General features: G+C 46.9%; 11 protein-coding genes across 11 annotated transcripts; 5 read left to right on the top strand and 6 right to left on the bottom strand.

Moving 5' to 3' along the window:
- Positions 1 to 2: 2 nt before the first annotated feature.
- On the top strand, positions 3 to 726 carry F5147DRAFT_777774 (uncharacterized protein; the record flags this gene model as incomplete). The annotated part of the gene is made up of 3 exons (XM_041442023.1): positions 3 to 105; positions 155 to 409; positions 458 to 726. The coding sequence occupies 3 exons, from the start codon at positions 3 to 5 to the stop codon at positions 724 to 726; spliced, it is 627 nt and encodes a 208-aa protein (XP_041288832.1).
- Positions 727 to 1,701: 975 nt separating this feature from the next.
- On the bottom strand, positions 1,702 to 3,764 carry F5147DRAFT_656157 (uncharacterized protein; the record flags this gene model as incomplete). The annotated part of the gene is made up of 6 exons (XM_041434066.1): positions 1,702 to 1,956; positions 2,191 to 2,601; positions 2,753 to 3,033; positions 3,091 to 3,194; positions 3,225 to 3,550; positions 3,732 to 3,764. 6 exons carry the CDS (start codon positions 3,762 to 3,764, stop codon positions 1,702 to 1,704), a joined length of 1,410 nt encoding a protein of 469 aa, XP_041288831.1.
- A 1,201-nt stretch (positions 3,765 to 4,965) lies between these two features.
- F5147DRAFT_656156 (uncharacterized protein) lies at positions 4,966 to 7,692 on the top strand (the record flags this gene model as incomplete). Its single annotated transcript, XM_041434065.1, has 11 exons — positions 4,966 to 5,059; positions 5,102 to 5,371; positions 5,397 to 5,418; positions 5,478 to 5,757; positions 5,848 to 5,957; positions 6,127 to 6,325; positions 6,398 to 6,410; positions 6,457 to 6,632; positions 6,717 to 7,271; positions 7,380 to 7,563; positions 7,619 to 7,692. The coding sequence occupies 11 exons, from the start codon at positions 4,966 to 4,968 to the stop codon at positions 7,690 to 7,692; spliced, it is 1,977 nt and encodes a 658-aa protein (XP_041288830.1).
- Positions 7,693 to 8,516: 824 nt separating this feature from the next.
- Positions 8,517 to 8,859, top strand: F5147DRAFT_777770 (uncharacterized protein; the record flags this gene model as incomplete). The annotated part of the gene is made up of 2 exons (XM_041442022.1): positions 8,517 to 8,561; positions 8,611 to 8,859. The coding sequence occupies 2 exons, from the start codon at positions 8,517 to 8,519 to the stop codon at positions 8,857 to 8,859; spliced, it is 294 nt and encodes a 97-aa protein (XP_041288829.1).
- Positions 8,860 to 9,188: 329 nt separating this feature from the next.
- F5147DRAFT_777769 (uncharacterized protein) lies at positions 9,189 to 9,714 on the top strand (the record flags this gene model as incomplete). Its single annotated transcript, XM_041442021.1, has 3 exons — positions 9,189 to 9,243; positions 9,290 to 9,492; positions 9,544 to 9,714. The coding sequence occupies 3 exons, from the start codon at positions 9,189 to 9,191 to the stop codon at positions 9,712 to 9,714; spliced, it is 429 nt and encodes a 142-aa protein (XP_041288828.1).
- Positions 9,715 to 9,897: 183 nt separating this feature from the next.
- F5147DRAFT_583286 (uncharacterized protein) lies at positions 9,898 to 10,320 on the top strand (the record flags this gene model as incomplete). Its single annotated transcript, XM_041431708.1, has 1 exon — positions 9,898 to 10,320. The coding sequence occupies one exon, from the start codon at positions 9,898 to 9,900 to the stop codon at positions 10,318 to 10,320; it is 423 nt and encodes a 140-aa protein (XP_041288827.1).
- A 1,250-nt stretch (positions 10,321 to 11,570) lies between these two features.
- Positions 11,571 to 12,137, bottom strand: F5147DRAFT_583189 (uncharacterized protein; the record flags this gene model as incomplete). The annotated part of the gene is made up of 1 exon (XM_041431701.1): positions 11,571 to 12,137. A coding segment is annotated over one exon (567 nt), but the record flags the coding sequence as incomplete, so codon positions are not given.
- Positions 12,138 to 14,094: 1,957 nt separating this feature from the next.
- F5147DRAFT_777767 (uncharacterized protein) lies at positions 14,095 to 14,598 on the bottom strand (the record flags this gene model as incomplete). The annotated part of the gene is made up of 1 exon (XM_041442020.1): positions 14,095 to 14,598. The coding sequence occupies one exon, from the start codon at positions 14,596 to 14,598 to the stop codon at positions 14,095 to 14,097; it is 504 nt and encodes a 167-aa protein (XP_041288825.1).
- A 398-nt stretch (positions 14,599 to 14,996) lies between these two features.
- On the bottom strand, positions 14,997 to 15,674 carry F5147DRAFT_656154 (uncharacterized protein; the record flags this gene model as incomplete). Its single annotated transcript, XM_041434064.1, has 1 exon — positions 14,997 to 15,674. One exon carries the CDS (start codon positions 15,672 to 15,674, stop codon positions 14,997 to 14,999), a length of 678 nt encoding a protein of 225 aa, XP_041288824.1.
- A 4,463-nt stretch (positions 15,675 to 20,137) lies between these two features.
- F5147DRAFT_714359 (acid protease) lies at positions 20,138 to 21,947 on the bottom strand. Its single transcript, XM_041438464.1, is given in 10 exon segments — positions 20,138 to 20,156; positions 20,208 to 20,373; positions 20,431 to 20,773; positions 20,829 to 20,973; positions 21,004 to 21,005; positions 21,026 to 21,061; positions 21,116 to 21,364; positions 21,413 to 21,415; positions 21,432 to 21,526; positions 21,585 to 21,947. 9 exon segments carry the CDS (start codon positions 21,929 to 21,931, stop codon positions 20,310 to 20,312), a joined length of 1,284 nt encoding a protein of 427 aa, XP_041288823.1. The 5' UTR covers positions 21,932 to 21,947; the 3' UTR covers positions 20,138 to 20,156; positions 20,208 to 20,309.
- A 1,394-nt stretch (positions 21,948 to 23,341) lies between these two features.
- On the bottom strand, positions 23,342 to 24,733 carry F5147DRAFT_763288 (isoprenoid synthase domain-containing protein; the record flags this gene model as incomplete). The annotated part of the gene is made up of 4 exons (XM_041440630.1): positions 23,342 to 23,486; positions 23,549 to 23,905; positions 23,961 to 24,249; positions 24,309 to 24,733. 3 exons carry the CDS (start codon positions 24,731 to 24,733, stop codon positions 23,570 to 23,572), a joined length of 1,050 nt encoding a protein of 349 aa, XP_041288822.1. The 3' UTR covers positions 23,342 to 23,486; positions 23,549 to 23,569.
- Between the last annotated feature and the right edge of the window lie 1,745 nt (positions 24,734 to 26,478).

Here is a 26,478-nt window from a genome sequence, read left to right as displayed (position 1 = left end):
CAATGTCAGTATTTGACATGTGCTGGAATACTGAGGGTGATCAAGCGCCGACAGTGCAAACACCGACTGCAACACAATTGGCCGACCCACAAGTTACAGGCTCAAGTCATTCTAGTCCCTTCATGACTTTGCTCATATCTGACCGACTCAGTAGCATTTGACATGTGTTGGGACACTGAGGCTGATTCAGCGCCGAGCATTGACATGCATGCAGCCGCACCACTGGTGTCATGTAAATATGACCTTTGTTGGGATAAGGAACACAGTCCACCAATGGTTGATCTTGCACCAATCCTGGAACTGGCGACTGCTGAAACTCAGATTGTGGATGCCAGCATACCCTTGTCGGCCAGTCAATATGATATGTGTTGGATTGATGGTCCATGTGCATCGGCGGTGGGATATGCAGGTAAGTATCATCAATTAACACTGCCAACCATCACTGACAATTATTCAGCCAATTTCGAGATGTGCTGGGAAGATTTGCCATTGGGCGGAGATGATCACTTTGACAGTGCTTCCACTGCTGCACTGCTCATTGACTTGGTTGATTCAGGTTTGTTGGAATTGTGTATTAGTGACAGGTTAGTACAGTCAGGTGCAGCGGGTGACACACCAGTATCATATGATATGTGTTTCGATAATTGCTCACCGGCCGCATCTCCAGCACCAAGTAATGGCTTGCCTAGTCAAATGGTTGACACTGGTGAGGAATTGCTGCGCTGAGCTAATATGAGGCTTGACAGCATTTACGCTGTGATGAGTAGGTTCAAATTTGTCATATGATGAGTGTGATGACAATGACCACCGCTCGACAGGAGATGACTGAGGACAAAAATCGGCAAATATTTTGGATGCCAACCGGGTGTTGATATCAGATTATCAGCATGCACGTGACCAATTTCTCACTGCCAGCGATGATGTTGTCAAAATTCAGCAACTCATGAACATGCACCACGAGATTGATGATCCACTGCATATATTGCTGCTTGCAATGAGAAAGATGGGCTGGGGACATTCTCCAATCCAGTGATGTAGAAGACCGAGTAGGGATGTCACTATATATACCACATGTACTTAAGACTGAGTACCGAGACTGACAATGTTCCACATGTTACGGTCAACTCACACCCCTATTTTCGACTATAGGACCAGACTATGGACTATGAGAGTTACGATCACAAAGAGGGTCATCACATTTCAATACATCTGCCATATCATCACTAAATCCACTTATTGTGTTAGCAACCGTTATCATCTTCATGTATAGCATCCGCTATCTCTTATCTTCAGACCTTACTTCCCTTTGTACTTCTATCTTGATAAGCATACTTTACGCCTTCCTTTCTTAGCTTGGTCTGTGCGCTCCATATAGTCTATTTAAGCACAGTAGTTACCATCTGTATTCCTCACTTTAATCTACTGGGTTTTACCTGGAACAAGTCCTTTAGCAAGGTCTCCAACCTTGTTATCTGAGAACCACTATTCTAAGGGAGTCGCCTACACTCGCCTTAGCCAGAAACCTCTGACCTCTCATTCGAGAGAAGAACTACATCTGTCTTGCTTATAGCAGATTGTCCATTTGGACTTAGACAGCTCGACCGACCCCAGTCATAACACCACAAATACCAAGTATATACTGGAATAATCAATGATTGAGTAGAATGGAACAAGCTATCTAATGCATGAGACTGCCAACAACTACACATAGTCAGCATATCTTTTCGGCTTTTGCCGAATTTGGGCGCCAAGTGCATTGTCAACCTTGCTCCTGGTGCTCTTTGCTGGTGCATCAGAGAGCGACTGAACGACTGATCTGATAGCCTTGGTCTTTTTGGGCGACCAGTCATTTACTGCCAGTGATACATCCCTGGTAGCCTTGGTCTTCTTCAGTGACCGGTCATTTACCACCAGTGATGCATCTCTGGTAGCCCCAGTTTTGCATGGCACATGGTCCTAGCCCGCTGTTGATGTATGAAGATGTTTGAGACCCTGACAACTTAAATGTGGGCCGAAGCCATGTGCTTGCTGGCCAGTATGATGAGCGTGAGTTGACTGATTCCTGGCTTTTCCGGCAGTGTGGCCAAAATTGGTATCTTCTGATTCCTTGCTCACCTGCACTGTGGGCATGTGGGTCTTCCTTGCAACAATTGTTTTCCTATCATGGCAGACTTTCCTGGCCAAACCTACCATCGGTTGGTCTTCATTTGTTGAGTCTGTGCTCGGTGTGACAATGGCAGGCTCAATTCTGACTCTCTTCCCCAAGCTTTTGGGCAGTGGCTGGTCATCTGACTCTGACTGGTGTCCCACCTGGTCACTGTATTGTGCATTTGCCCATTGCCTTGCACAGTCAGGAGCGCGCGCATTGACCTTTGAGCAAGACACACCTGCATCGGTATTGTTAGATTCTTCTTCAGCAGAGCTGACATGAACTCGTTTGATGAGCCTCGGCTGCTGTTTGGCAATGCCAACCAGTGACAGTGCAGTGGTTGCCAATGACGCTTTGGTTGGCCTGGGCCACATGCCCTCATCATCAGCATCACCGTCAGACTCCTCAGACTCCTCGCCGACAGGAGGGTGCATCTTGCCCTTGTCGTTAATCTAGGCCTTGAACTTCAATGTTAGTCCAACCTGGTTGTCCTGTCAGTCCAACCAACATTCCAACAAGGCATTGGCTTCATCCAGGTGCATTTTAGATGGGTCCATGATTTTTGCATCATCTGGCAGGTATGTGCTGGAGATGAATCTGGACCGTCCCTTCATTATGTTGCTCCAAGGCACTGGGACCTTTAGTTTTCCACAGCATATTCCTGTGGTAGCGGGCATCAGATGATGCTGCAGATTTTCTATCAACAGGCTTATGGTAATGAATGGTGAGGAATGACTGAATCATTCCCTTCTTGGTGTTGAGTGAGACATCCTCAATATTGGGCAACATTGGCAAACCCATGTGGTCCAGGTCAAACTCATCATAAGGTTTCAGAACCCGGCGAGTGCCTCCAAGCAGCGTGCCGTCCTGGTCCTGATCCTGGTCTTGGTTGACGTGACATGGATTAAATGAAGCACCACTAAAATGGTCTCGAGACTCACTGAATGCATCAATGATGAAGTCTTCCCATGCCAGTAAGATGACCGGCCAGTCCTTACATTTCATGAAGCTGGAGCCCATACCGAGGTGTTCATTGAAGTCAAACCTGCCGAACAATGTAAGTATAATGACCAACCTGACCGACCGGTTGACTGAATCAACTTGCCCAGATGTAAGCAGGCTGCCCTTCTCATCCTTCCAGGATCCCAATACAAAGAGTCTCATACTGGCCTGAGTAAACATCTCCTTTGTGAAGTGCTTGATCATCTTTTCGCCCTTCTTCTTAGCCGTCTTGGCTTGGACTGTGGCATCAGGTGCTTGATTTGTCCACTCATCGGCTTTCACCTGGGCCTCCTTCAACTCATTTTCATTCAGCTCTTTCATAATTGCTGTCATCATTGGCTGATACCTCCTAAGGACTTCCTTCTGCCCAGGCTCCTCCTCAATCTCTTCATGTATTTGCTGAAGAATGTCGGCCTTCCACTACTCTTCGATGACTTGGTGTGCCGTCCATTTCCTTTGCAGCTTTATCGGCACTTTAGCATCAGCTTTGTGTTTCTTGTGATTGTGGAACTACTGCCTGTATTTCTGCTCATGGTGACTGTAATGCAGCACAACCCAACATCAAAGCTGAAACACCTACCTCTTTTTGTTGCTTCAAGAGCTCTTGGTGCATCTTTGCAGCCAAGAGTCTGGCCTCTCTGGTGGCCACTTTGAAGATCTGTCATTGCTCAGTTCCACTTGCCTTCTCCCAGTCCTCAACGTGGGACTGCAGAGCGGTGGTCTCTCAGTTATTCAACTGAGGCTGATCCGCTATATTGATCTTCATCTGAGCCATGTCACAGTAGCATCAAGGACTTGGAAATGTGAGTGCAGGAGAGTGTTGATGTGGTTGATGCAACAAAAAATAGAAGGAAGGGTCGTGTGAGGAAAGATTCACATCAGTGACATACCCATGTCATATGTACACGTAAGGGCTACATTGTGCCGAATAGCGTGAGCCTAGCTTCTATGAGGTTGTGTGAGCAAAGATTCACATAAGTGACATACCCATGTCATAAGTACACGTAAGGACTATATTGTGCCAAATAGCATGAGCCTAGTTTCTACAAGACTGATCAAGTGGTTTAGATGCATGGTTGAGTGTGTGGAGTGAAATCAGAGGTCCTGAAGTGCTCTTGATATACTATATACACAATCACTATGAACTATTGACATTGCCCCATGAATATCCCTGCTGATGATTTGCAAGAGATCAAAGTGACTATTACATACTATGCATTGCATTTGGCAGTTGCATGTAAGCCCCAAACTGTCCCAAAGTCTAAGCATCCTATTTCAAACAACACATCCTGACAATCATAGCACTACTTTGGTCTATGGTGAAGTCAAAGCCAAAGGCCTGGAGTCCTCCAAAGAAATCCTCCTTGGTTCAATGGGAGGACAAAAGAACATCTAGAGGAGATACAGGACAATTTGTCAAAGCTCGACATTACAGCAGAACAACATCGGTTCATTCATCACCCAAAAAATTGCCTACCAAGCAGCAATCCACCAGAGGACTTCATGCGGAGGGCGAATATAAACATTATGACCTGGGCGAATGCAACTTGGAGCCTTTTCGTCTTCGCAAGTCCATGGCAAGTTCACCATTCACTTGCCTTGTCCCATGTACTGATACCAAATATCAAGAGTCAAAATGACTATCTGCATGAGTGGCAGTACAAGACTAAGGACTACTTGGACTTGTTACTTCAGTGAGAGGGTCCACCTTCAAACAGGATGTGCTTGGTCTGTCCAAAGGATGGAGTCTACAGATGTCATGGCTGCATGAGTGAACCGCTCTTCTGCACTCATTGTTGACGATTCACAGCCGCATGCCTTTCCATTGGATCAGTCAATGGACTGGGGGATTCTTTGAGGACACATCATTGACCAAGATCGGATTGGAAGTCCACCTTAGCCATGCAGGTAAGCCTTGCCCCAGATTGACCGATGAATGGTGTGATACAGATGATGAAGGAGACCATTTGACTGAAGGCCCATGGATACCCCTCATTAACGATCCTCAGATGACCACTATGGTAGATACTTCTGGGCTCCTCTCCTTGATGATCAGATTCTGTAAGTGCACTGATGCAATGAGCCCTGACATGCAACTATTAGAAACTGGCCTCTTCCCTGCGTCTTTCACCTCGCCAAAGACGGCATTCATATTTGCGGTGTTGGACGACTTCCTGCTGGATAACCTGGAATGTGGGACATTGACAATGAACTACTACAGTAAATTAAGGTGAATCACCTCCAGCATGTTCCCTCATCTGGTTCCAGTGAGTCACATGGACTCCCTGCATTGTGTTGCTTACAATGGCTGAAAGAACCAGTACAGAGAATTAATGAGGGTCAGCAGGCAGTGGAGACAAGTGAAGCAGCTCAAGTGGCATGGGTTTGGTCATGAGAAGCCAAAGCCAAAGCCAGGGGAGCTTGCACTCTTCTGTCCTGCATGTCCTCAGCCCGGTGTAAACCTCAATTTGTCGGAGAGAAATGAGTCTGACCCTGTGTGGCTGTATTCCAGATCTTTGGTTATGGATGGCAATTTCAAGGCTGAGTATTTATATCCCACCAATCTGTCCGATGAGGTGGCATTGACTGATGGCTTGGGCTTCATGGTCAGCGATGCCTGATACAAAATGCATCTATCCCAGGCACAGGACATTGTACAAAGGTCAGAATGTAACAACCACTGAGTGGTCAACCAGGCAAATGCCTCCTACCACAAACTGAAGGCAACAGAGATAGGCGGGTGTGCTTACGCGAGACATGGGTGTTTTGTTCCTCATTCAATGGTGTACTTTCAGAAGGGGGAAAGGTTTGCTGTTCAAACTGCCAAATTAGACGGGTTGAACTGATTAGTTTGTCAGCCAAAGGTAGATGAACATGGATTATGCACTTTGTCAAGCTCTGGGGTACAATACATATGGGATCGATCGGGCATTCACATTCTATGACATTAATTGTCAATACAACAAGCATCTCAGGAAGTGGATTGAGGAGTCGCCTTATCTTGACCTTCCATGGGGAATGGACATTATTCCTGGTATTGGGCTCTGGCATGTCCGCGGCCATCAAGACAAATGCTATGTGCGGTATGCATCCAACTTCATAAGCAGTGCCACCAGGATTGATGGTGAAATCATGGAGACACTGTGGGTGCCCTTGAACATCATATCACCGTCGGTAAGGGGGATGTCCATCCCCTACCGAAAGGAGTGTTTAGACTTTCAAATGATTGACTGCAATTTTATGAAGATGATACGCATCAGTGAGGAATATCATTGTACCGAGCTCACAAATACAAATGCATTTAGGCAAATTCCTTTGCAGAAAATTCAAGGAGGCTGTGCAGGGAGTCCAGGACAGCCGACATGCATTTGACCGGTTGAGCGAGACCGCCGAGGATGACACCCTTGTTAAATGGGAAGCAGAGGCCATTGCCGCTCAGGATGACCGACTCCATAATTCCAGCTCCATGGACATATATGAAGTTTGATTGAAAAATGTCCATTGCAATGGAATATCTATGTACAATACGCTGATATGCTTTGGCAAAGCACCAACCAGAAAACAGCAAGAGTTGCCCCTGTTGAATCACCAGGCACAATGGCCTGCTGGCAAGATCCATCATGGTGCTGCAACTTGGCTGGCCTGTGGAACTACACTGGAGGAGTCGCAAGTAGCCCTCCTCATTGATGTAAAGAAGTTGGGAAAGCGGCCAACAGACACACAGAAGTTGGCCGTAGCCCGGCATCATGACAGATTACAAGGACAACTTGATGAATTTGTCAGGGTCGTAGTAACATTTCTCGGCGATGAATTACACCGCTGTGACCATTTGGACAGCATGACGGTGATGTTGGATACAGCAGAATTGAACTCCATTGGGTCATCATGCGAGGATCCTGATAGGCCAGATGATGAAGACCGATATGATATACCAGTAGAGTTCAATCCTGAGACCATGGTGATTCCATTGCCATCCAATATCGGCATAGAAAGGTGTGCCCAGTGGGGTGTTGCGGACCTGGTCCTGCAAGAAATATCATTAAAAGAAGGCCAAGCAAATGATGCATTGCATGCCATCAGGGTTAACTTAGCAGACAAGGCCATTCTCTTTCACACAACGGTTCGGTCAGCAAAGTCGCAAGCACAGTCAACCAGGGCATAGGCCCGGGTGCACTCAGTTGACAAGGTTCTTCACCTGAATGCACAAATATACTCAAAATGCCACAAGCAACTCATTCACCTTGGCGCCGATGACTTATTGACCAAGTACCAGCCGTTGGAGAAGGCCGACCTAAAGGCTACTACTGTGGTGGCAGACCCAAATATACACGGTCAAAGGAATAACATGTTAGCATGGTTTTGGTCCATTGATGTGGAGGGGGATTCTGCAAACAATGATTGGATGAATGAATGTGTGCACTTCGCTGACCTATCTGTTCCTGTGTTGTGCTAATTGATGTGTGATAGTTTACCGAGTGCATTGGCTTAGAATGCTGGCCCTGCATGATTGTTGGGCAGAGGAGCTGCTGTTGATCGGTTAGGAAATGATTTGGACAGTTGAATTTTTTATTCACAAATCCCAACAATGGGTCGGCCGAATGCAGCAAGCCGATGCAACCTACATGGTCGGGCACAGCTGCTATGCTGCCCACCAGGCTTGAATTTATCTCTGACTCTCACAGCACACACAAGACAGCTTTGACAGAACAAAAGGGCTGGTGGCAGTGGTAGAGTGACAGGGGTCCACATGCAGCCACAACCTCATTTGGCCATCAGCAAGTGCCACAGTGGATTAGTCAGTAGCACAATGCCAATTCCCATAAAAGTTTTTTCTGCACTGATCAAAACTACAAACATCATGTCCAACTCCTCTACACTCTATACCTATGAACTTAGTGACTTTACTGCATGGGATGCTGCAAACATATTAGAGTTTGCTACTTCTCGATTCGCCGCCATCTGGCTTGCATGCGACCGGAACCATATACCTCGGACACCAGCTTACAAAACAAGTTTCATCCAGCACCTTCAGTGAGAGGCAGATGTAAGTGCTTTATTAGTTGGTTGGTCATTATGATCTTGTGGCTGATGCCTAAATCAGTGTTTTGTGTTCCTCTATATCAACATATTGTTGGTGCTGAACATTCATCCAACCATGCCTGACCTCCTTCGTGGCATCATCAGCAGATTTTCCCAATTTAAAACTGGAACCATCACAGCCGAGCAATTGCATGATGAATTCTTTGAGCATTGCTCTCCACATAACCCTCAACTTAGATCCAACCACTGAGTGGTTTCTAACCACTGCTATGATTGCTGGAAGGATTGCTTTGACCGCTTGGGGTTGGAGCTGCTGGTCTTGAACATGCATGAGGTCATAGAGATGACACAAGACCACTTTGAACAACCGGTCAGTCATTTCTCTCTCATACAGGACTTGCACTGATGCTAATCATCAGCCGATGGGAGCAATACTTGTGCTGGGTCCTGCGGTCACCGATCAGGTGGAGGGCAATGCCCTGTTCAATCAAATTGTGGCAGTGAGAGCCCACCTGCAACATCTCAGTGAAGCCATGGCTTTTTTGCTGGAGCAGAAGACTCAAATTGCCGCTGCGGCTGTGTCCACCCTGTCACAACTTGATGCACCAATTGCAGAGCTGGAGGAAGCGCTCTCAAATGCCCGCAGGCAATTTGCCAACAAGGAGTGACTCTACATGGCTTGTGCGGTGTCATCGCTGATTTCACTTTGATCACCAGAAATGTACATAGTATTACTAAATGATTCCAGTCCTATTACCGATATTGCCAGAAATATCGGACATGTCTAACATATTATTTAATGAATGTTGGTCCTTTCTATATGAGCCAATCATCAATCATCTCTGTTGCTCTACCCCCAATCATGACTCCGATTCCAACTGACTGGGCATTGCATACCACATGCATTGCCGGTGACTTTGTGCACCAGCTTTTTGCTTGCCATGTCAGTGGCCAGTAAAAGTCAGTCTTGCCTCCAGTAGCACTGGATGTACCGACCATGCTTGCATGTCGGCAGTTGGCCCAAGTTCTTGCTGACACCTACTTACACCCAAGTGGGTCATTCCTCTAGTCAGTTGGTCATGTACTAACACATCTCAGTTCAGCTTGATCTTGACATGATTCGGTACAATGAGGCCCTCAACAAACGCTCCACCAGGAGGATAAACAAACATGAAGATACTCTACTTCAAAGATTTCCTCATGGTTCTCATCAATTGCTGGACAAGCCAACAGTGCTGTTAGATTCCGGTGGCCGTATCGTCTTATGGTACCTTCCAGACGCCATTAGCCCATGGATTCAAGTGAGCCCATATATTGTCGCTATTTGATCGACGTCGACATTGGCCCAACAGGCCGAGATGGAAGAAGCAACCATCAGCATGGGTCATCTCTTGAAAAACAGCATGACCGGTGGAGAAGAGACTAAGTGGCACACATTCCCTGGGAATTTCTATAAGAGCGACCAGCGCCCATTGACCCCAGGATGCATCAACATAGCTCCTTGCTGGTTCCAGCAAGGCTGAGAGGTCAGGCCTGCTTTTTCCAATGTGATGTCTGTGTTTACTCAACTGTTCCAGCCATACAGTTTTCCACCGACCGGTGTGTTCGCTCCCGAGGTGTCGGCTACACTTAAGGGGGAAGGTGGTCCTACGGTCATGACATCCATGTAGCACTCGGCACTCCTTGCCTTGGCAGCTCTTCAGGTGATGCATCCAGAATTGTATTGTGCCTCAGTTACCATGCAGATCAAACTCGCTCGATGGGCCATAGACAACAGCCTTGATCACATATATACTTGTATGCAACTTTGGGCCTTGGTGTTCAACTGCACAGCTGTGATTTGCAACAGGCAATGCCCTCTTCACCGAGATCCAAGATCTGCTCCAGAAGGCTTCGACATCATGACTAGTGTCAGCCACTATTGTGGTGGGCTCATGACCCTGTCCAACCTTGGTATACAGTTGCGCTATAACTCTGGTGCAATGGTTGCTTGCTTTGGACACATCGTCAGGCATAGCATCACATTTACTGGTGATCACATAGTTTGGACATGGTTCATGCATGATAGCCTTCACAACTTTATGGGGACACCTCGGCCACAGTATGTGACATACATGGATGTATATTGAGATGTCTCAGTTTTAGCCCAGATGGACTCATGATCAAGCATAATAATATATTACAGTTACATGTATCTTTGTGGATGGATTCATCACAAGATTGCAGATCAATTTGAATTGATGGTGTTGATTCCCCAAAGTCATCTTTCCTTGAGACCGACTGACCGAACTGATATATGCCAACCGATCAGCATAGGAGTCCCGTTCTGCATTGGCCCATCTGATAGAATTAGAGGGTCGTCCCAATTGGCTCACATGATTTGATCAGATACTGATTTCCATCGGCCCACCTGATAGCATGATTTCTATCGGCCCCATTGAGAACATCGGGAATTTATTTTATATCGGCCCATTTGATAGGATCAGGAATTTGTTTACATCGGCCCACCTGATAGCATTGGTTCTATCAGCCCACTTGATAGCATCAAGGATTCATTTATATCAGCCCATCCAATAGCATTAAGGATTTATTTACATCGGCCCACCTGATAGCATCAGTTCTATTGGCCCACTTGATAACATCAAGGATTCATTCACATTGGCCCATCCGATAGCATCAAGGATTCGTTTAGATCAGCCCACCTGATGGTGTTAGTTCTATCAGCCCACCGGATTGCATCAGGCATTCATTTATGTCGGCCCACTTGATGGTATCAGTTCCATCAGCCCACCCAATTGTATCAGGGATTCTTTTATATTGGCCGACCTGATTGCATCAGGAATCCATTTCCATTGGCCCACCTGATTGCATCAGGTATTTGTCTATATCGGCCATCTGATGGAATCAGTTCCATTGGCCCACCCGATTGCATCAGGCATTATTATCTATCGGCCCATCTGATAGCATCAGGTTTTCATTTCCATCGGCCCATCTGATGGCCTCATACCCACCATTGGCCGACCAATATGCACAAGGAATGTATTCCATATGAGCCAGCTGATATGCACAGGACATATATTCTGCATGGGCCTGCATGATGGCTTCATACCCAGCATTGGCATTGGCTGACTGGTACACACAGCTACTATATGCTACATGGGACCAGCTGACAATATCACACTCCACTGCCTGTGTTGTCTGGCCACCGGCCGACATGTCAATATTGAGTATCCCTATGTATGAGCCCAGTTGTTGAATTTATCTCTCAATGAACCAGCCAGCCGAATGTTCAACATGGGCACACGTATTTGATCGGCCGATGTCTGCTGGCCTGTATGGAACAGCATATGTTCAACCTTGGCTGCCTGTATAATACAGACTATGTGACTGAATGGGCTCTCGCTATGGCATAGAAGGTTGTGGTGATACATGCGAAGATTGCGGTGTCACGATGGTCGCTGAGATTAATGGAGGAGCATATAATAGAAAGGATGTGGATGGTGAAAGGTTCTCGCTTTGAACATTTGGAAGATTCTGGCACTAGCACCATGGCTCCATCTATAATAGCTTTGAGTTCTTTTGCATTAACAATCCATGGATGACCGTGCAAGAGGTGCCAGGCTTTCAAGCTGGCAGTATAATTAGCAAGAGCGCTACCTGAGTAGGATCCAGCGCAGCTGGAGAGGAAAGCCAGAAGGAGGGTGGGAGATACTGGACAGTGTTGGTCTTCAGGTATCTTTAAAGAATCACAGTACACGTGGAACACTAAGAGACCCACTCCATAGGTCTCTTTGGTGGATTGTGCCCACGATGAACCCATAACCTCAAGGATACAGTCTAACTGCTCTTCCGAGACAGGTACGTCTGAAGTGTTGCTCAGGGAAAGACGTGCGTTGTTTCCTGAAGGCGTCCACTTGCTGAGTCTCTCGCGGGCTAGGCAGTGAGGTCAAAGGGGAGATGGTAGAGGGGTGAGTGCAGGTTTGTATTGTTGAGGTGAAGATGCATTTGATGAGGGCTGGAGGAAGGATGGTAGTGGAGCATTGAAATGGGAAAGAGAAGTGCTTGAACTAATCTGCAAGAGCATTGACAATGATTTGATCTTCTTCTGCGCGGGAGGCTTTTGTTCACTCATAGGCTTGTTGTCAGATAAGGGCGCGATTGATGAGCTTAGCGGCGGGAGGGGTGTACTGCCCGTTGCGGAAAAGGTGGAACTCTGTGGGGGTGATAGGATATGTGGCGTCAACAATGAAGTCTCTGATTTGATGGGGAATTTGGACTTCAGGGAGTAGAAGGTGCTCTGGTCCGAGTTTCCCTCTGGAGGGATCATCAGCTGGGTTTGATTCGCCAGTGACATACTCTGTGTGGATCTCGAAACGTCTGGGTACAGTGTGAACAAAGTCATGAATTCGTTTGAAGACATCATTGATAGCTTTGTTGTGATGACGTCCCTTCCACCAGCCCTTGACGACTCCAGTGTTGTCACTGTAGACGATGATGTTGTCGCCAAGGTGAGGGAGAGTGGCGAGTGTATGCACCAGAAGTTCGAAGCCGATCGCTTCTGCTCAACCAATGTCTCTCTTCGCATTGTTAGCTGTCTTGCACCCTGGTATGAGTTTCCAGGTGCGCCAGCATTTCCCTATTACTATTCCTATGCCAATACCTGAGCTGGCATCTGAGAATGCTAAAGGAATCGAGAAACATGCAGGAGGGTAGATGGGACGAGAGACATTGCCTGATTGAAGGAGGTCAGTCCACCAATTCAAGTCTGCTTCGACTTCTCTGTTGGGTTGATGCGGCATGTGAGGTTTCTCACAACAAATGGTGATGGTGCATTCGAGACTAGTTAAGTAAGCTCTACCTCTTATGACTGCTGTGCAGGCGTGCATCAGTTTACCGTAGAGTTGCAGAGCCTCCTGGAATGTGTGCATGGGTTTCTTTCTCCATGCGTGAATGACTAATAGGTATTTTTCAACCTTAAGGATACTATGCGGAGGTGAAGGTTCCATAAGAAACTGATATAGATGGTGAGCAGGGCAAAAGGTTGGTCTTTGTCCAGTTGCCAAAAGATGCCTAAGTTGAAGGAGACATCGTCTATATCTTGGAGGTTGAAGCTGAAGAGGCAGTCATGTTCATGCCTCGGAGAGTCGTTGGAGAGATCTCTTAAGGGTTGCAAGCAATCCTCGCTGAATTCCTCTACTGTGCCATCATTGAAGATGCGGCCGCCGTACCAAAGTCTGCTGCCAGTTTGATGGAGGCCCCATTTAACTAAGTCCTTATGCCATTCAGCACATTCTCGATTGAATTCTCTTAAGTATTCTCTTTGGATCCTGAAGAAGATGTGGTCATCAACCCATTTGTCTAAGGGTCCTATGCCTCAATGGCGAAATATTTCAGCGCCAGCATCGGCGACATGGCCGTAGGTGCCTGCTGATGGCATGGTGCCAAAGGCCGTGAAGGTGTCTATGCAGAACTCCATGTCCGAAGTTCGGACTACTGCGGAGGGCCACTGAGAAGGGTGCAAGGGGATGGTTCGGTAGGCTTCAGCTACATCACATGTTGCAGCTTCTGAACCTGGAGGGAGCCTTGAAATTAGTAAATAGATTATCGAAAATTTGCCCCAGGTAGTGGGGAAGTCACTAGCATTAACGTAGGAGTTGATAGAAGGGTTGGGAAAAGAAGGCTCGACGGAGTGTGGAAATGAAAAGTTTTGTATAAGTCTGAATTTCCCTGGCTTGCCAATAACGAGACTTTTGGGGTTCTTTTTGTATGCTAGAGTTGAACTGTTCTTTATACATGGATATGGATTGTTTATTGGGGGGAATCTGCATAGATATTATAGTAGGAAAATTTAATTTAAAACCTGAACGGAGACCTTCTGTTATCTTAGCGAAGTGTGGTAGGAGTCAAAAATGCTTTAACTCTCTGTCCCATGCTTCTACCTTGTAAGGCGTGATGGGATTAAGCTTTCTGTCCTCTAGGGCAACACTGAGCTCCATGAGTGATGGCACCACACCCTGAACAAATGTGCCGTGAGTCATGTCTGTGGCTATCACAGCCTTCCTCTCATTGCCAGGCGGTACACAACTGCTTGCCGTCTTTAGTCCAAAGGGCTTTGTGTATACGTTCAGAGATGGTATTGTGCTTGCTGTCCCATGTGAGGGATGCGGAGCAGTCAATGGTGCAATGGCAGTTATGGTCAAGACAGATCGCACAGCAAGGGAGGGGGGTGTTGGGGTCTCAAAAAGTCCTAGGTTTCTTGTAGGGTTTTTCCTCTGGCGAAGTGGGAGGGGAGCATTTCTGGGAGCTAGCAGAGCGTGATTGCTGCTGCTGCATTCTGCTCGACCCTGCTGCCACTGTGGTGCGGGACTGAAGGTATGGTGCCTGATGGCCATGGCAACGATAGCCATAGTGTGATGTGGAACGTGATGTCCGAGAGCACAGGTTGTTTTTGGGTGGTGGAACATGATGTCCACCAGTAAGATGGGGTTGTTTGGACATGATGCTGCACAGAGCACAAGGTAAGTGTGGGAATGATGAATAGACAATTCAAGTTTTAGTGTGATTTCATAGTAGTTGTATTTAAGGTTAAATGCACCTGCACAGACAATTGTTGAGTTCTGAATTGGTTGAAGATTGTTTCGCATGCTTCAAGCAATAAGTCCTGATTAATCTTTGTGAGACTCCAGCTGTTGGAGCTACCGGCGGCGAGATGCCAACATCTATGCTGCTGTGCTTGGTATAGCAATAGCGCATGCTGTTTGTGAGTGTCGAAGTCATGTCGCCATCTGTGGTTCTGAAGCGCCAATCAGAAGGAAATGTGCATGTCGACTCTGTCATCTGGCCAGTCATTCTTTTTCATGAGGGTGATCATGTGGGGAGCAGATTCATTGAACTGTTCCCATGTGAGGTTCTTGTCTTTGATGACCTGAGCTTTGGGGTCTCTAGCTGCACTGGCAGGAATCCATTTGTGCAAACCATCGGATGTGGGCATCATGATGAGGGTGTCTTCATCAGCTGTGAAGGTGGAGCGGGAGGCTTCTTCTAGGCCGCTATTAGTGAAGTAGAACAATTCACAGTACTTGCCGGATTTCATCTTCCATATGGCGTATTGACATGGGAGGATGATGGGGTTGGAAGGGACGTTGACGTCGATGTTCTTGATTGGGGCGTACTTGGATTTATTCTTTTTGTGCTTCTCTTGAATCGCTGCTTCTTGTTCTGCTTTCAAAGCTAGTTGGCATTGGGCTTCTTCTTCTGTGGCTTCTCTATGTTCAGCTTCTGCTTCTCGAGCTTCTCCTTCGAGTCTAGCAGCCCATTGATGTTTGTCCATGTGGTTTTGAATACACCAGAGATTGGCTAGGATTGTCGCTGCTTGCTGGTCATTGATGGCTTCATTGACGAGTTGAGCTCGCGCTTCTTCATATTCGGGTGACTGAAAGTTGGGAACAACTGCATGATTGGGGTTTTCCATCTGGAGAGGCATCGTAAGGACAGTGGAATAAGTGAAGAAAGGCAAAAAGAGATAAAGAAAACAATGAGGAACGAATACTGATGTACTGACTAGAAACACGACTTCTGACGTGGTTCGGAACAAATACTATGAAGTTCAACTAGGCAGGTGAGATATATATGGACAGGCTTAGTCAGAACCTCGAACCAATTGGTTTGAACTTTCCTTTGTCTCTCTATGACTACTTCGCTAGCACCTATTGACTCACATCCATTGACTACACGAGCTTCTCATAATGTAAATACCTGGCTCCTCTTTGGAATATATGATCAGTTCCATCCAAAAGCGGCCCAGATAGCTGCACCGTGTGACTACCTGTATCATACTGATAAGGACAGACATCGGAGAGGCCATTCCGCACTTATGGGCAAGGGTTTCTTGTAAAATCATCTAAGTCCCTCACTTGAACTCTTACTACAATATTATTAATATTCCCGAATGCTCAATGGTGAGAAATGAGGTAAGTCTTGTATAATGAAGTTTTAGACATTGTTCTGATTGTTTCCTAGTCTACCAATAAAAGTACACTATCTAATCGCCGTGAGGTGCTTTGTAAATGTGAGGCATGCATATTGAAGGATCCAAACAGCCAGATCATCTCAATGACAACTTCTCAGCAGCACCAGCATGACCAAGCCATCAACCAGTCTACGTTGGCTCAGCACGCACGTGGAACATCAGCATGAGGGGGATCTCATGCTCCCACTAGAGGGCCTATCCTCCAGTGTGGGTGCAGTCTCTCGCAGCCACCAGTCTCAACTCCTGCAGTCCATGTATTGCCTTCCACTTCGACTGGCCACACACCATCAACTAGCCAAGCACCAGGAACCGCTGGACCATCTTGAGCATGCAGTCCTCCCAGAAATCTCTGGTCATTTGAGTAAGTTTGGAACTTCTAGTGATTGGTTGTGAACGATTTTTGACGATTGTCTCAGCGATAATACAGAGGATTTTTCCATGGACATAGATGCCAGCAAAGACTCGCATTTGCCTGACTCTGTGCCTGCAGAATTGGTTATCGGCACTGCATCTTCTCGCATTCTGCCTGCCTCTCAAGATTCTCATATACCCTCTACCTCATCTGTCATTCTTCCATCACGTCCTCCTCCTGCAGCCATGACATCAGGCCTCTCTCAACAAGCACCATCACCTATGCAGTGAAATGATGGACAACTTCCTTTGCCTGAGCCACTCATACAGTCTCCACCAAAAATGCGCAGGAGAACGATGTCTATGCAGCCCACTATAGCTCTTGATGCCAAGTCTACCTTCGTTGCGGCTCGTGATGCAAGACCAGCATCTCTGCTTCGCAAAATGACTGAGCAATGTGATCTTGGTCTTTATGATGATCCCAAAGACTTCAATGACATCCATAATGATCCCCTTGCACACAACTCTGCCTTTGATGGTAATGAAGATGAGGAAAGTGATATAGTAGTGCCCCCTGCTGGCATTCAGATTCCCCATGATCAAGGCACTGGTGTGAATCAAGAGCACCCTACATTGTACCCACCTCCTCGACCATTGTGTGATATTCACCTAGGGTGTCCTGAGATATGGTGGGCACGGGTCATCATTGCTCTTGTTGCATTCCTGCACACAAAGCATCAGCTGTCGTTCCATGGTTGTGCACTGCTCCTTTTCTGTCTAAACACAATCTTCACAACTCTGGCTCTCCTTCTGAGCACTCAAAATCTTCCATTGACACTTAATACTGTTATTCACAGGCTTGATCTTGGCGATCAGTTTATAATTCACCCAGTTTGCAAGAGCTGCCATCAGATTTTCTCTACTGATATTCCTATCGACTCATCATGTCCAGATTGCAAGATCAAACTATTTAGACCTGTCACAGATAGCATCTTCCAATGGATAACGGGTCACCGACCAAAGTGCCCACCTCCGGTCTGTGTTGCACCCATACACCTACCCTCGTCACTTCTAGTCGACTTTCTTGCACGTGCAGAAATTGAGAAGGCATGTGATTCCTGGAAACAATGTGATCATGTTCCTGGGAAGATAAATGACATTTCTGAAGGGTGTATTTGGTCCTCTCTCAAAGACAAGGAGGGAAACCCTTTTTTCTCCAGGGACTCAACGTCTGAGGAGCTGCACCTTAGAATAACTCTTAGCCTTGATTGGTGAGTGATCTCCTGCTTTCAACATAGACTTCTCAGCATTGTCTGCAGGTTCACTCGCAAGACGAGTGTTTATGCTCCCAGTCACTCATCTGGTGTCATGTCAATGTGTGTTTCTAATCTTCCTCGTGCACTCAGGTATGTGTTAAATAGCCATTTTCAACCTCTACTTGGTTCCTACAATGAGACAGATACTGTACTGAAAACCTACTTGTGGGGTTTATGACTCCTGGACCCATGGAACCGTCAGGATCACAGCTCCAAAATTACATGAAGCTGATTATCGATGATCTTTTGAACTTGTACAATAATGGAGTTGTGTACTATACACCAGCATTTCCCCAAGGTATGCCTTGGTCTATCATTCAGCATCGTTTCACTAAAGCATCCTTCTAGGTCGCCATGTTCGTGTGGCCTTGCTAGCTGTTGTTTGTGATCACCCTGCTATGTGTAAAATGGATGGCTTTGCAGATCACAGTCACAATGAGGCACCATGCAACAAATGCCATGTTGATCAAGCGTCAATTTTTTCAGATGAATCTCTTCAAAATAGTACAACTTTCTTGTCTATCCCAATGGTTATTATAACCTCTTCTTCTTTTCAGAGTTTCCTCCTCGAACGAGTGAGGATCACTGCCAGAATTGTTTTAAAGAATGTTCCTTAGAAACAGACAAAGGATGTGATGATTTCTTCAAGAAGCATGGTGCACGATGGACTGAACTCGCCTGACTTCCATACTTTGACCTTGTGCACTGTATGATCATTGACCCCATGCACAACCTATTTCTTGGTTTGTCTTTAACATCATTTAGGGTTGTTCTGATGGATCCAAATCAATTTCTAGGGATCGTGAAAACTCTATGGTACAATCAATGGATTCAGAATTCAGCACTACGAAAATCCACTGACAGGAGGGCACGAGTCACGAGAGCTAGATGTTATACACAGGTTCCTGGCGACAGTATGTACTTCCTTGACCTGTGTCTCAATGACCTCACCACAGAGTTAGTTCGAGGTCCCTCTCTGGGCTGGGAAACTGCCCTCTCGAGTAGGTGAGCCTGCAGGTGGTTCCCTGTCGGCTGACGAGTACAAACTTGCAGCCGCATATGTCTGGCCAATTGTCGTGAGTTCCATTCACTTTCAAGCCAACATCTTATGGCCTTTCTGGAAGATTCCAATCGTCTGGGAAATATACCTCGCTGAAGCAACTGAGGACTATAACAATGCCAAGAAACGATTTCCAAAGGCTCAGGAGGCGCATAATAAGAAGCTCGCTGAGTGGAAAGCTCGACAGGAGAAAGCTGGTGCAAGCTCCACGCATACTTCGAAGAAGCGGAAGGTTGATGCCGAGCCAAAGCCACCAAAAGATCCCCATCCGCGTTTACACCCTGATGAACCTATTAATCTCCTTCGTCTTTCAACAGCGCTGAAGAGTATCCAGTTAGACTCTATTTGCATACATTATGCCGAGGTACTTCACATTTACCCAGACTCGAGGCGTGTAAGGTGTGCAAGGAAGGGTATCGACTGTGGGGACAGCTGTATAGCTGTCAATCGCACACTTGATCTTTGGAGGCCTAACAAAAGTCCAAACCGGCGCTGTAGTGACCGTGGCATCTATTCGGATGCGTTAATGTGAACGAATGGGAAACCCCGACAAGGTACTAACCGCTCCTGGTTTCCGGTTTGACTGTAAGTGGTATGTTCTGAAGAGGCTTACCATCGTCCTTGTTCTTGTTCTCCTTGCATTTGGAAGTTTTTTTTGAGCTCTTGAAGAGCTCGGATGGGTCCATTTCTGTTTCTTCGGTGACCGAGGATTTGAAGAAGTTGTTATAGCTTGGTTGGATCTTGAAGCTGATATCCTCTTGGAGGGTGGCACCGTTAGGGTTTCCGACATTCCAGATATTGACGGGGATATAGGGGTTGGAGCATGTTTTTTTTACCCTTAGTCACCTTGGGCGGGTGAAGCTTCTGATAGCCTGGTTGACTGACATGACAAGGTCGCTCAGTTTTGGTGCCCCGATCGCAGGGCAAAAGACGCGAACAAGTTTGCTTTACCGAACGACAATGGACGCAGGAATAGGAAACAACAGATACATATTCCCTTTACGCAGTTGTCGTGGCTAAGGAGGGGCCCTTCAATAGACCGTGCTCCAGAGATGACCCAGTTGGCGCACAGACATGCCGGGTGTGACCTAAGTTTTTTGAATGGAGAGTGGATCCTGAACTGGGAGGCTGGCTGTGATCTGTGATGGACGGGAATGATAGAAACGATGTTGCTACTCAACCGTTTAGATGTCGGAAATGGCTCCTCGTGTTTGGGCATCCACAGGTGCCTCCCTTATCCTCACAAAATCTTTGGCAGGTCGAAAATCAGATTCTATCAAACGTACGTCGAACCACCGCATTGGAGCTAAGAGCTCTCCATGGCATCGTCCGCATCTCTATTTATCCATTCTATCGGACTTCTTATTCCCCAGTGACACGTAGTTCGCGCTCGGAAATAGGCGTGTATCTCGTGAAGGTGTGATTACTAGTCCAAAAATATCAACCTCCATTCTCAGTTAAACACCAGGTCGAGCTGACTCACGTGTACGCAAAGCCAACGCGGCTGTTATCGGCGTCGAACACAACATAATACCTCTCCATGAACTTCAGACCGAGGATGAAATCGAAGCCGCTCCCACTGTTAGCACCGGCCTTTTTAACGACGCCGTATCGTGCACCACCAGGGTTGAGGTGCCCGCGTATTGGGAGGAGTTGTGCAACTGTATCCAATGTGAACACGCGACCGTTGATCGTGAAGTTAAGGGGTTGCATGGTTCCGATGGAGTTAAGGGGGATGACAAGGAGGCCAGTTTTGTTAACGTCGACGTAGGCTCCGGGAATGGCTTCTAAGTACCTGGAAAAGAAATCATCCGCAAGGTAGACCACTGCGATGATGTGCAGTTGAGTGATGCGAGTGATATCGAGTCAAATAATACGCACGATTTGTGCCCGAATCGACTATGCCGGCGGTTGACTGAGGAATAACAGTGTGTGTGCCATATGTTGCTTGAGTTACGTTGATGCCCCAGAAGGAGGATGATCGGCTAGTCTCGGTGATTGGAGTGTAGGTTATATCGCCGATGTACTGGCGGGTATATCAGGAATTTAAATAGCGAAGTATGGCATTGTACACACCCAAGCAGGATCAATGCCACCATATGTAATCACTCCATCTGTTCGATCGACCAAATGGGTTAAAATGTAAGTCAGATAAGATAAACACGTACTGGTGTCAGGAAGATTCGGTGCCGGCGCGAATGAGATACCAAAAATCTGATTTTTGATCAGACCCTGCTTCAAAGCGTTATCCATGACGGTTGGGATCAAGCCAGTGTCAGGAGTCAGTGTATGCTCCGTGAGATCAGCTGGTCCAAGGCCAATTAGGCCGTCGACGCCTTCAAAAGTTGAGGAATTCAGAGCATCGCCGATGGATTGATTCTTGATGGCGAAGCCAGGTGCGAGAGTCACCGTGTCATTGTCTGATCGGTTAGGTCATATCAGTTTATATATAAGTACTGGGACTAAGTGCTGAGGAAGACAAACATTCGATACCACTGAAAAAGCCAGTTTCATATTCGAGACTGACATTCTGTCCAGTGGGGACACTGGTTGATGTACGGACATATTTTTTTCCCGTTCTACGCGTCATCATCAGTCATTCAAGTTGCAAGGGCAATTCTCTACAAAAGCACTGACCCAACAAATGTGTTAGAACTCCCCGTGTCAACAAGTAAATCATAGTAGGTGGCGGGACTGCCGACACCAACCCTCACGGTGTACTGGTATCCCATGCTTGTAGCCGGGATGGTCTCTGGGCCACTGGTTGTCTCTAAGAACGATGCTGCTCGGGCACGATCAGCGTGTGGAGAACCTTGAAGGTACGACCCAGTAAACTCAAGCTTTCTCAATGGGATGGTGACCGAGGCCCATGATGTAGACCTGCTGGCCGCGATGAGGACTGCAAACAAAAAGGCGGAGAATGATCGCATGACTATGAGGGAGGTTTCTGCCTGATTGCATGAATGATGGGGCTGACAGTCCATTTATACCAGAAGTATGCGCTCATGTGCACCGATAGGACGTGCGACGAATGCAAGATCCATATAGCCTTCAAAGGACGTACTAAGCAACAACGATTGAATAGGAGCAATGCCATGTGAACCTACTGCCTCAGTACATGGGCACTGTGGTGCAACAGAGAGTCCGGCATCGCATACGTCTCCGCTAGGGCCCATCGCCAGATTTGCAGAACAGATTAAGGAAGAAAATTTGTTTGAACGGCCTGCTGCTCACTACATGACTGGTCTCCCCTAGCCAGGCCGTGTACTAGAGAGACAACACCTGTTCCTTCTTAATACAAGGTGTCCGAAAGAGACTGTGCCGACATAACAGAATGTTGATATGAATCGTTGTATTGTGGCGCCGGTAATTGGGAAAAAATGTACATGATTACAAGAATAGTGGGACATGGGCCAGGCCGCAGGCGTGGAAGGCTGCCAGTGCGATATACCCACGCTAAGAGAATTGATATTGGTACGATACCGTTTACCACGTCGGAAGCGCGACGACACCTGGGCCCGCGGCGCGTTCAAGAAGCTGGAGTTCTGCCATCTGCCAACCTCCCATCGCATGAGTAGTTCAAGCGTGATAAATTTCTTTAGGCTCCTGGCCATTATGAGGGATACCCCAAGTCGATAATTGTCAAGGACGCGAATTGTCCGACCATCTGAAGTCCTGTATACCATGAGACTGCTAGTAAGACTAGCACCGCGATGGAGGACTCCGTGTTTCCAGAGAACGATGACCTGTTGTCGCGGTTACAGCGTCGCGCGATAGACTAGAAAAGACACAAGAACCCCCACCGACCACCGTGTGCGCAGGATCTCGTCCACAGTTTAGTGATTGAGTGAAGCATTCCGAATGAGAAATCTACAATTGTGCTTATATAAGCGAGGCCGACGGCCCAGTTTCCTTTTTTTTCCATTCTAGGCATTACATAGTAACCGGAGTTCTCTTGATCATGCACACGCTTCACCTCTACCAGAAAGAAGAAAATTATGGTACTCGCTAGGATCTGGAAGGTCCTAGCCAGCTGCGGCGTCGTTGGAATTTTCTACATGATGGTGTCAGGAGCGAGAGAGATAAATATATTTAATGATCAAGATATGTGTCAGATGAAGTTCCAAACTCATGTTTGTGTGAAACATTACTAACGGACCGTGCTAACTAGAGTGGTAAGTAGCTTCTACCTGCTTCACGAAGGTCATTCTTCTTACACTGTGGTTTTCTCGTGGTTCGAGTCTGCCTCTAGCACCTGCAAGCCCATGCACATTCGCCTAAAATGAATGTTGTACTCCGAAGGTACATGCATATATACTGTTTCCATGGCTCATACAACAATTGGTACATATGTACAATTTTATATAGAAAGCAAGACTCTTCCTTCCATTCTGGTCTGACTAGGCAAACTAGTACTATTACACGCAAAAGCAGAAGTCAAAAACGTTTCGAGTAGGAAAAAAGGAGAAACACGATGCGCGTTCCGCGAAACAAAAAGCAGCTCCACACAAAGCAAAACATAGACAACGACGTAACTTTCTGTAATGGTGGTCATCGCAATGAGAATCGTGCATCGCAGGCAAGAAGTGAAACGGTCTTACATACAGCAATAGCCATGGATTTCACAATGGTCGCTTAGGAAGCAGCTTGACAATTCGGTTCTGCTTGACGATATGCGCATCCTTCCCGAAATAGCGTCCGGCCTCGAAAGACCACTGCAGCGGACCGGTAATCCAGTTCTGCAGTCCTTCGACGTACTTAGCCACATCTTTGTCGACTTCTTCTCCCCACGAGGGGAGAACAGCGCGGTTTTCTTCGAACCGTTGCAGGGAGATATTGCATAGCTGGGCGCAGTAGTCAATAGCTCCTTGCAGGTCGAGACCTTGGTTGATCATGAGCACAACAACTAAATTATGTGTGCTATGGTGAGATTGCTCCATGTTATAGGAGAAAATATCCTGTCAGCAGCGATATCAGTAGTGCCCCAACTTCGACGACAGAATGAGGCATTACGTTTGACCAAGAAACGAAGTCATTGGTAGCCTCCTCCAGCGCCATGATGACTGGATGCGAGACTACTTCGTCAGGAAGATCAATCTGACAGACGAATTCGATAAGGGCAAAGCAAGCCTTGCAGCCGCTCAAGTCGCGCCTCAATTCAATGTAAGATTCAACATCATTGATATGCCCCTTGACGCGATTCTCCACCTCCTTGGCCGCAGAGATAAACCATAAGTCCATTGTATGAATAAAGCGTTCTGTGCAGCCAGGGCCGCCAGTCTCCATAAAGCGACCGAAGTATCTTAAAACCGTGATCTAATTAGAAAGTGTGCGCGATGAGAAAAAATAGAATAGACATACGATTTGCACATCTTTCCACTATATCTTTCCGTTTGGAAGTTGACGGGATCGCGGTACGCAGATACGCAGCAGTCGCGTACTCCCCATGCATCATTGACATCGGGTGACCTTTCGATCTCGAGCCAGTCATCCATTTTGAATGACCAGCCCAGGAAGTCCGCGCAGACTTTGAGATGGAAAGCATCTGCATCAGGGTAACAAGATGAAGCGAAGTAACCTGGGCGCAATATCGTAGTATATTTGGTAACATCGGGCTCTACTAGATGGGCTTCGCTACAAAGCCATTGTGCAGAAGCGCGAGATACCTGATCACAGTGAGGGTTTAGTCGCATGGGGTAGCGGCAATCGCTGACGAAGTCAGGTAAAATGAACTCTGTGGACTCGGTGTCAGAAGCAGTGACGGTGCAAGTTGCGGTAGAAGCCATGGGGATTGTCAGACTCATGAACGTCGAGATGAGGGAATGGAGAAATCAGAGACCCGAGTTATGAGACAAAGACTCTGAAATATATCACTCTTTATACTGATGCCAATCTTGCTAGCGGGTGTGTCGTGTTGGCTCGGACCGCCGCGTGATTTTGGATATGAGGGTCCACCGGTCAGGTTGAAAGAAAGCGAGGTGTAGACTCACCTGTTCTATGTGTCACCTACTCGAATTATAGCAAGGTTTGAATCGCGCTTCTAAACAGGGTGAAACATTACTGAGCGTCGCCTATTCCTGTAGCTTTGATGTCGCTAACAACAATGTGAGACTCAAATTCCATGCGCTATTCCATAGGTAGGATGTACAAATGGTGAGACTTTCTCGTTATGCAGTGTCTTGTTTGTAAGGGTTCCGTATAAGTAGAATTCTTCTATGAATATGACAGAGCGCTTACTTCAAGCCTTTTCCTTCTGCATTCCCCTTCCGAAAGCCAGTCGTGATAGAGATAGTCAAGATGATCAAATGCCGAACACAGTGACAACGAACTTCGTACATCTGATCATTGACGGCCATTCACCTGTATGTAAATTGGGGTCGACGGACCAATCTAAGATCTTGCGTGGGCGTCATGATTCATGGTACCATATGTGGATTACCAGAAAGTCACATCCACAGCGGATCTGCTGAGCGAGCCATCATAGATAACGACTGAGTACATGTCAGCTTGCGCGTTCCAGCGCAGAATGCAGATTTGTGCGTAGATCAGTTGAGGAAGAGTGGAATTGGTTTGGTCGGTTCCGCGGCGCCGCCACAGCCCGGAGACTACCGCTCGGTCAAAATGCTTATATGCATCCAGCGCGTCTATCACAGTATCTGTTATAGCAACACAATGGCCATGAAACACGGGGCTGCTATAGCAGTCGCCCGCATCTGTCTTGTGCGATAACCCATCGATATCAATTCGGAGACTCCGTGAGTGATCCAGGTTGCCACGAAGTTCTGTCGCTCAACTGATGATGCATTTATAGTCACATCAACGTTCAAAAATACATGGTAAGAATCACATTACTCATCAGAAAGTTCCTTGTCAAACTTGCTTTAGTCGCAAGTCGGGAGAAATGGTACTAAGAACAGCTTGAAAGCATTCTGAAGTAAGACATGACTTCCGAACTTTGGTGAGTGTTACGTACCGCACTAGTGACATAGCCTGTCTTGGTTATGCCATTGTGTGTGCATATAAGGTTGAGTAACGTTTGGTAGTTGCGTATGTTTTTGACCACGTGACAATGACGCGTCACCGGGTGAACATATTGGTGATCATCCTCACATTCAATGTGCACCATATCATCTTCGTTTTCTCTTTCTCTTTCATCCTTCCCATCGCACTCTTCTGATTTGATTTCCCAAACATTACACGGTTATGAGCAAGGTGCCGATTAGGAACCTACCGAAGGCGCCGTTGGTTTTGTCGTTCTATTCGAAGTTTCGAACTTGTGCAATGTCTCACATCGCAAATCCTACCATTTACTTATTATCGTTAGCGTATTATCTCATATGTTATTTATTCCCACTCCCCCTAAAGCAATCATTACATAATTAATAGCCGTCGCCAGAATCGCTCATGTTCGTTTGCCCACCTCCAGGTCCAGTCCGAGCTTAAGGCTCGGACATAGCCTAATGCCTTCACGCTCGACCTCGTTCATCCTCATCGCAACAGTCAAAGTTGGAGACTGTTGTTGCTGCTGTCG

Source organism: Suillus discolor, assembly GCF_016758755.1.
Source record: "Suillus discolor strain FC423 chromosome Unknown F5147scaffold_62, whole genome shotgun sequence".
NCBI lineage: Eukaryota > Fungi > Basidiomycota > Agaricomycetes > Boletales > Suillaceae > Suillus > Suillus discolor.
The sequence above is the reverse complement of the archived record's forward strand: the minus strand, read 5'-3'. Positions and strand labels throughout refer to the sequence as shown.

Bases quoted from the DNA above. Each gene is read 5' to 3' on its own strand.
- F5147DRAFT_714359 (XM_041438464.1), bottom strand. From the start codon at position 21,931: ATGGACTGTCAGCCCCATCATTCATGCAATCAGGCAGAAACCTCCCTC. The intron at 21,527-21,584 runs GTCAGTGCTTTT...GATGACGCGTAG, and splicing joins AGTTCTAACACATTTGTTGG to AACGGGAAAAAAATATGTCC. The intron at 21,062-21,115 runs GTACGTGTTTAT...TCGATCGAACAG, and splicing joins ACCGAATCTTCCTGACACCA to ATGGAGTGATTACATATGGT.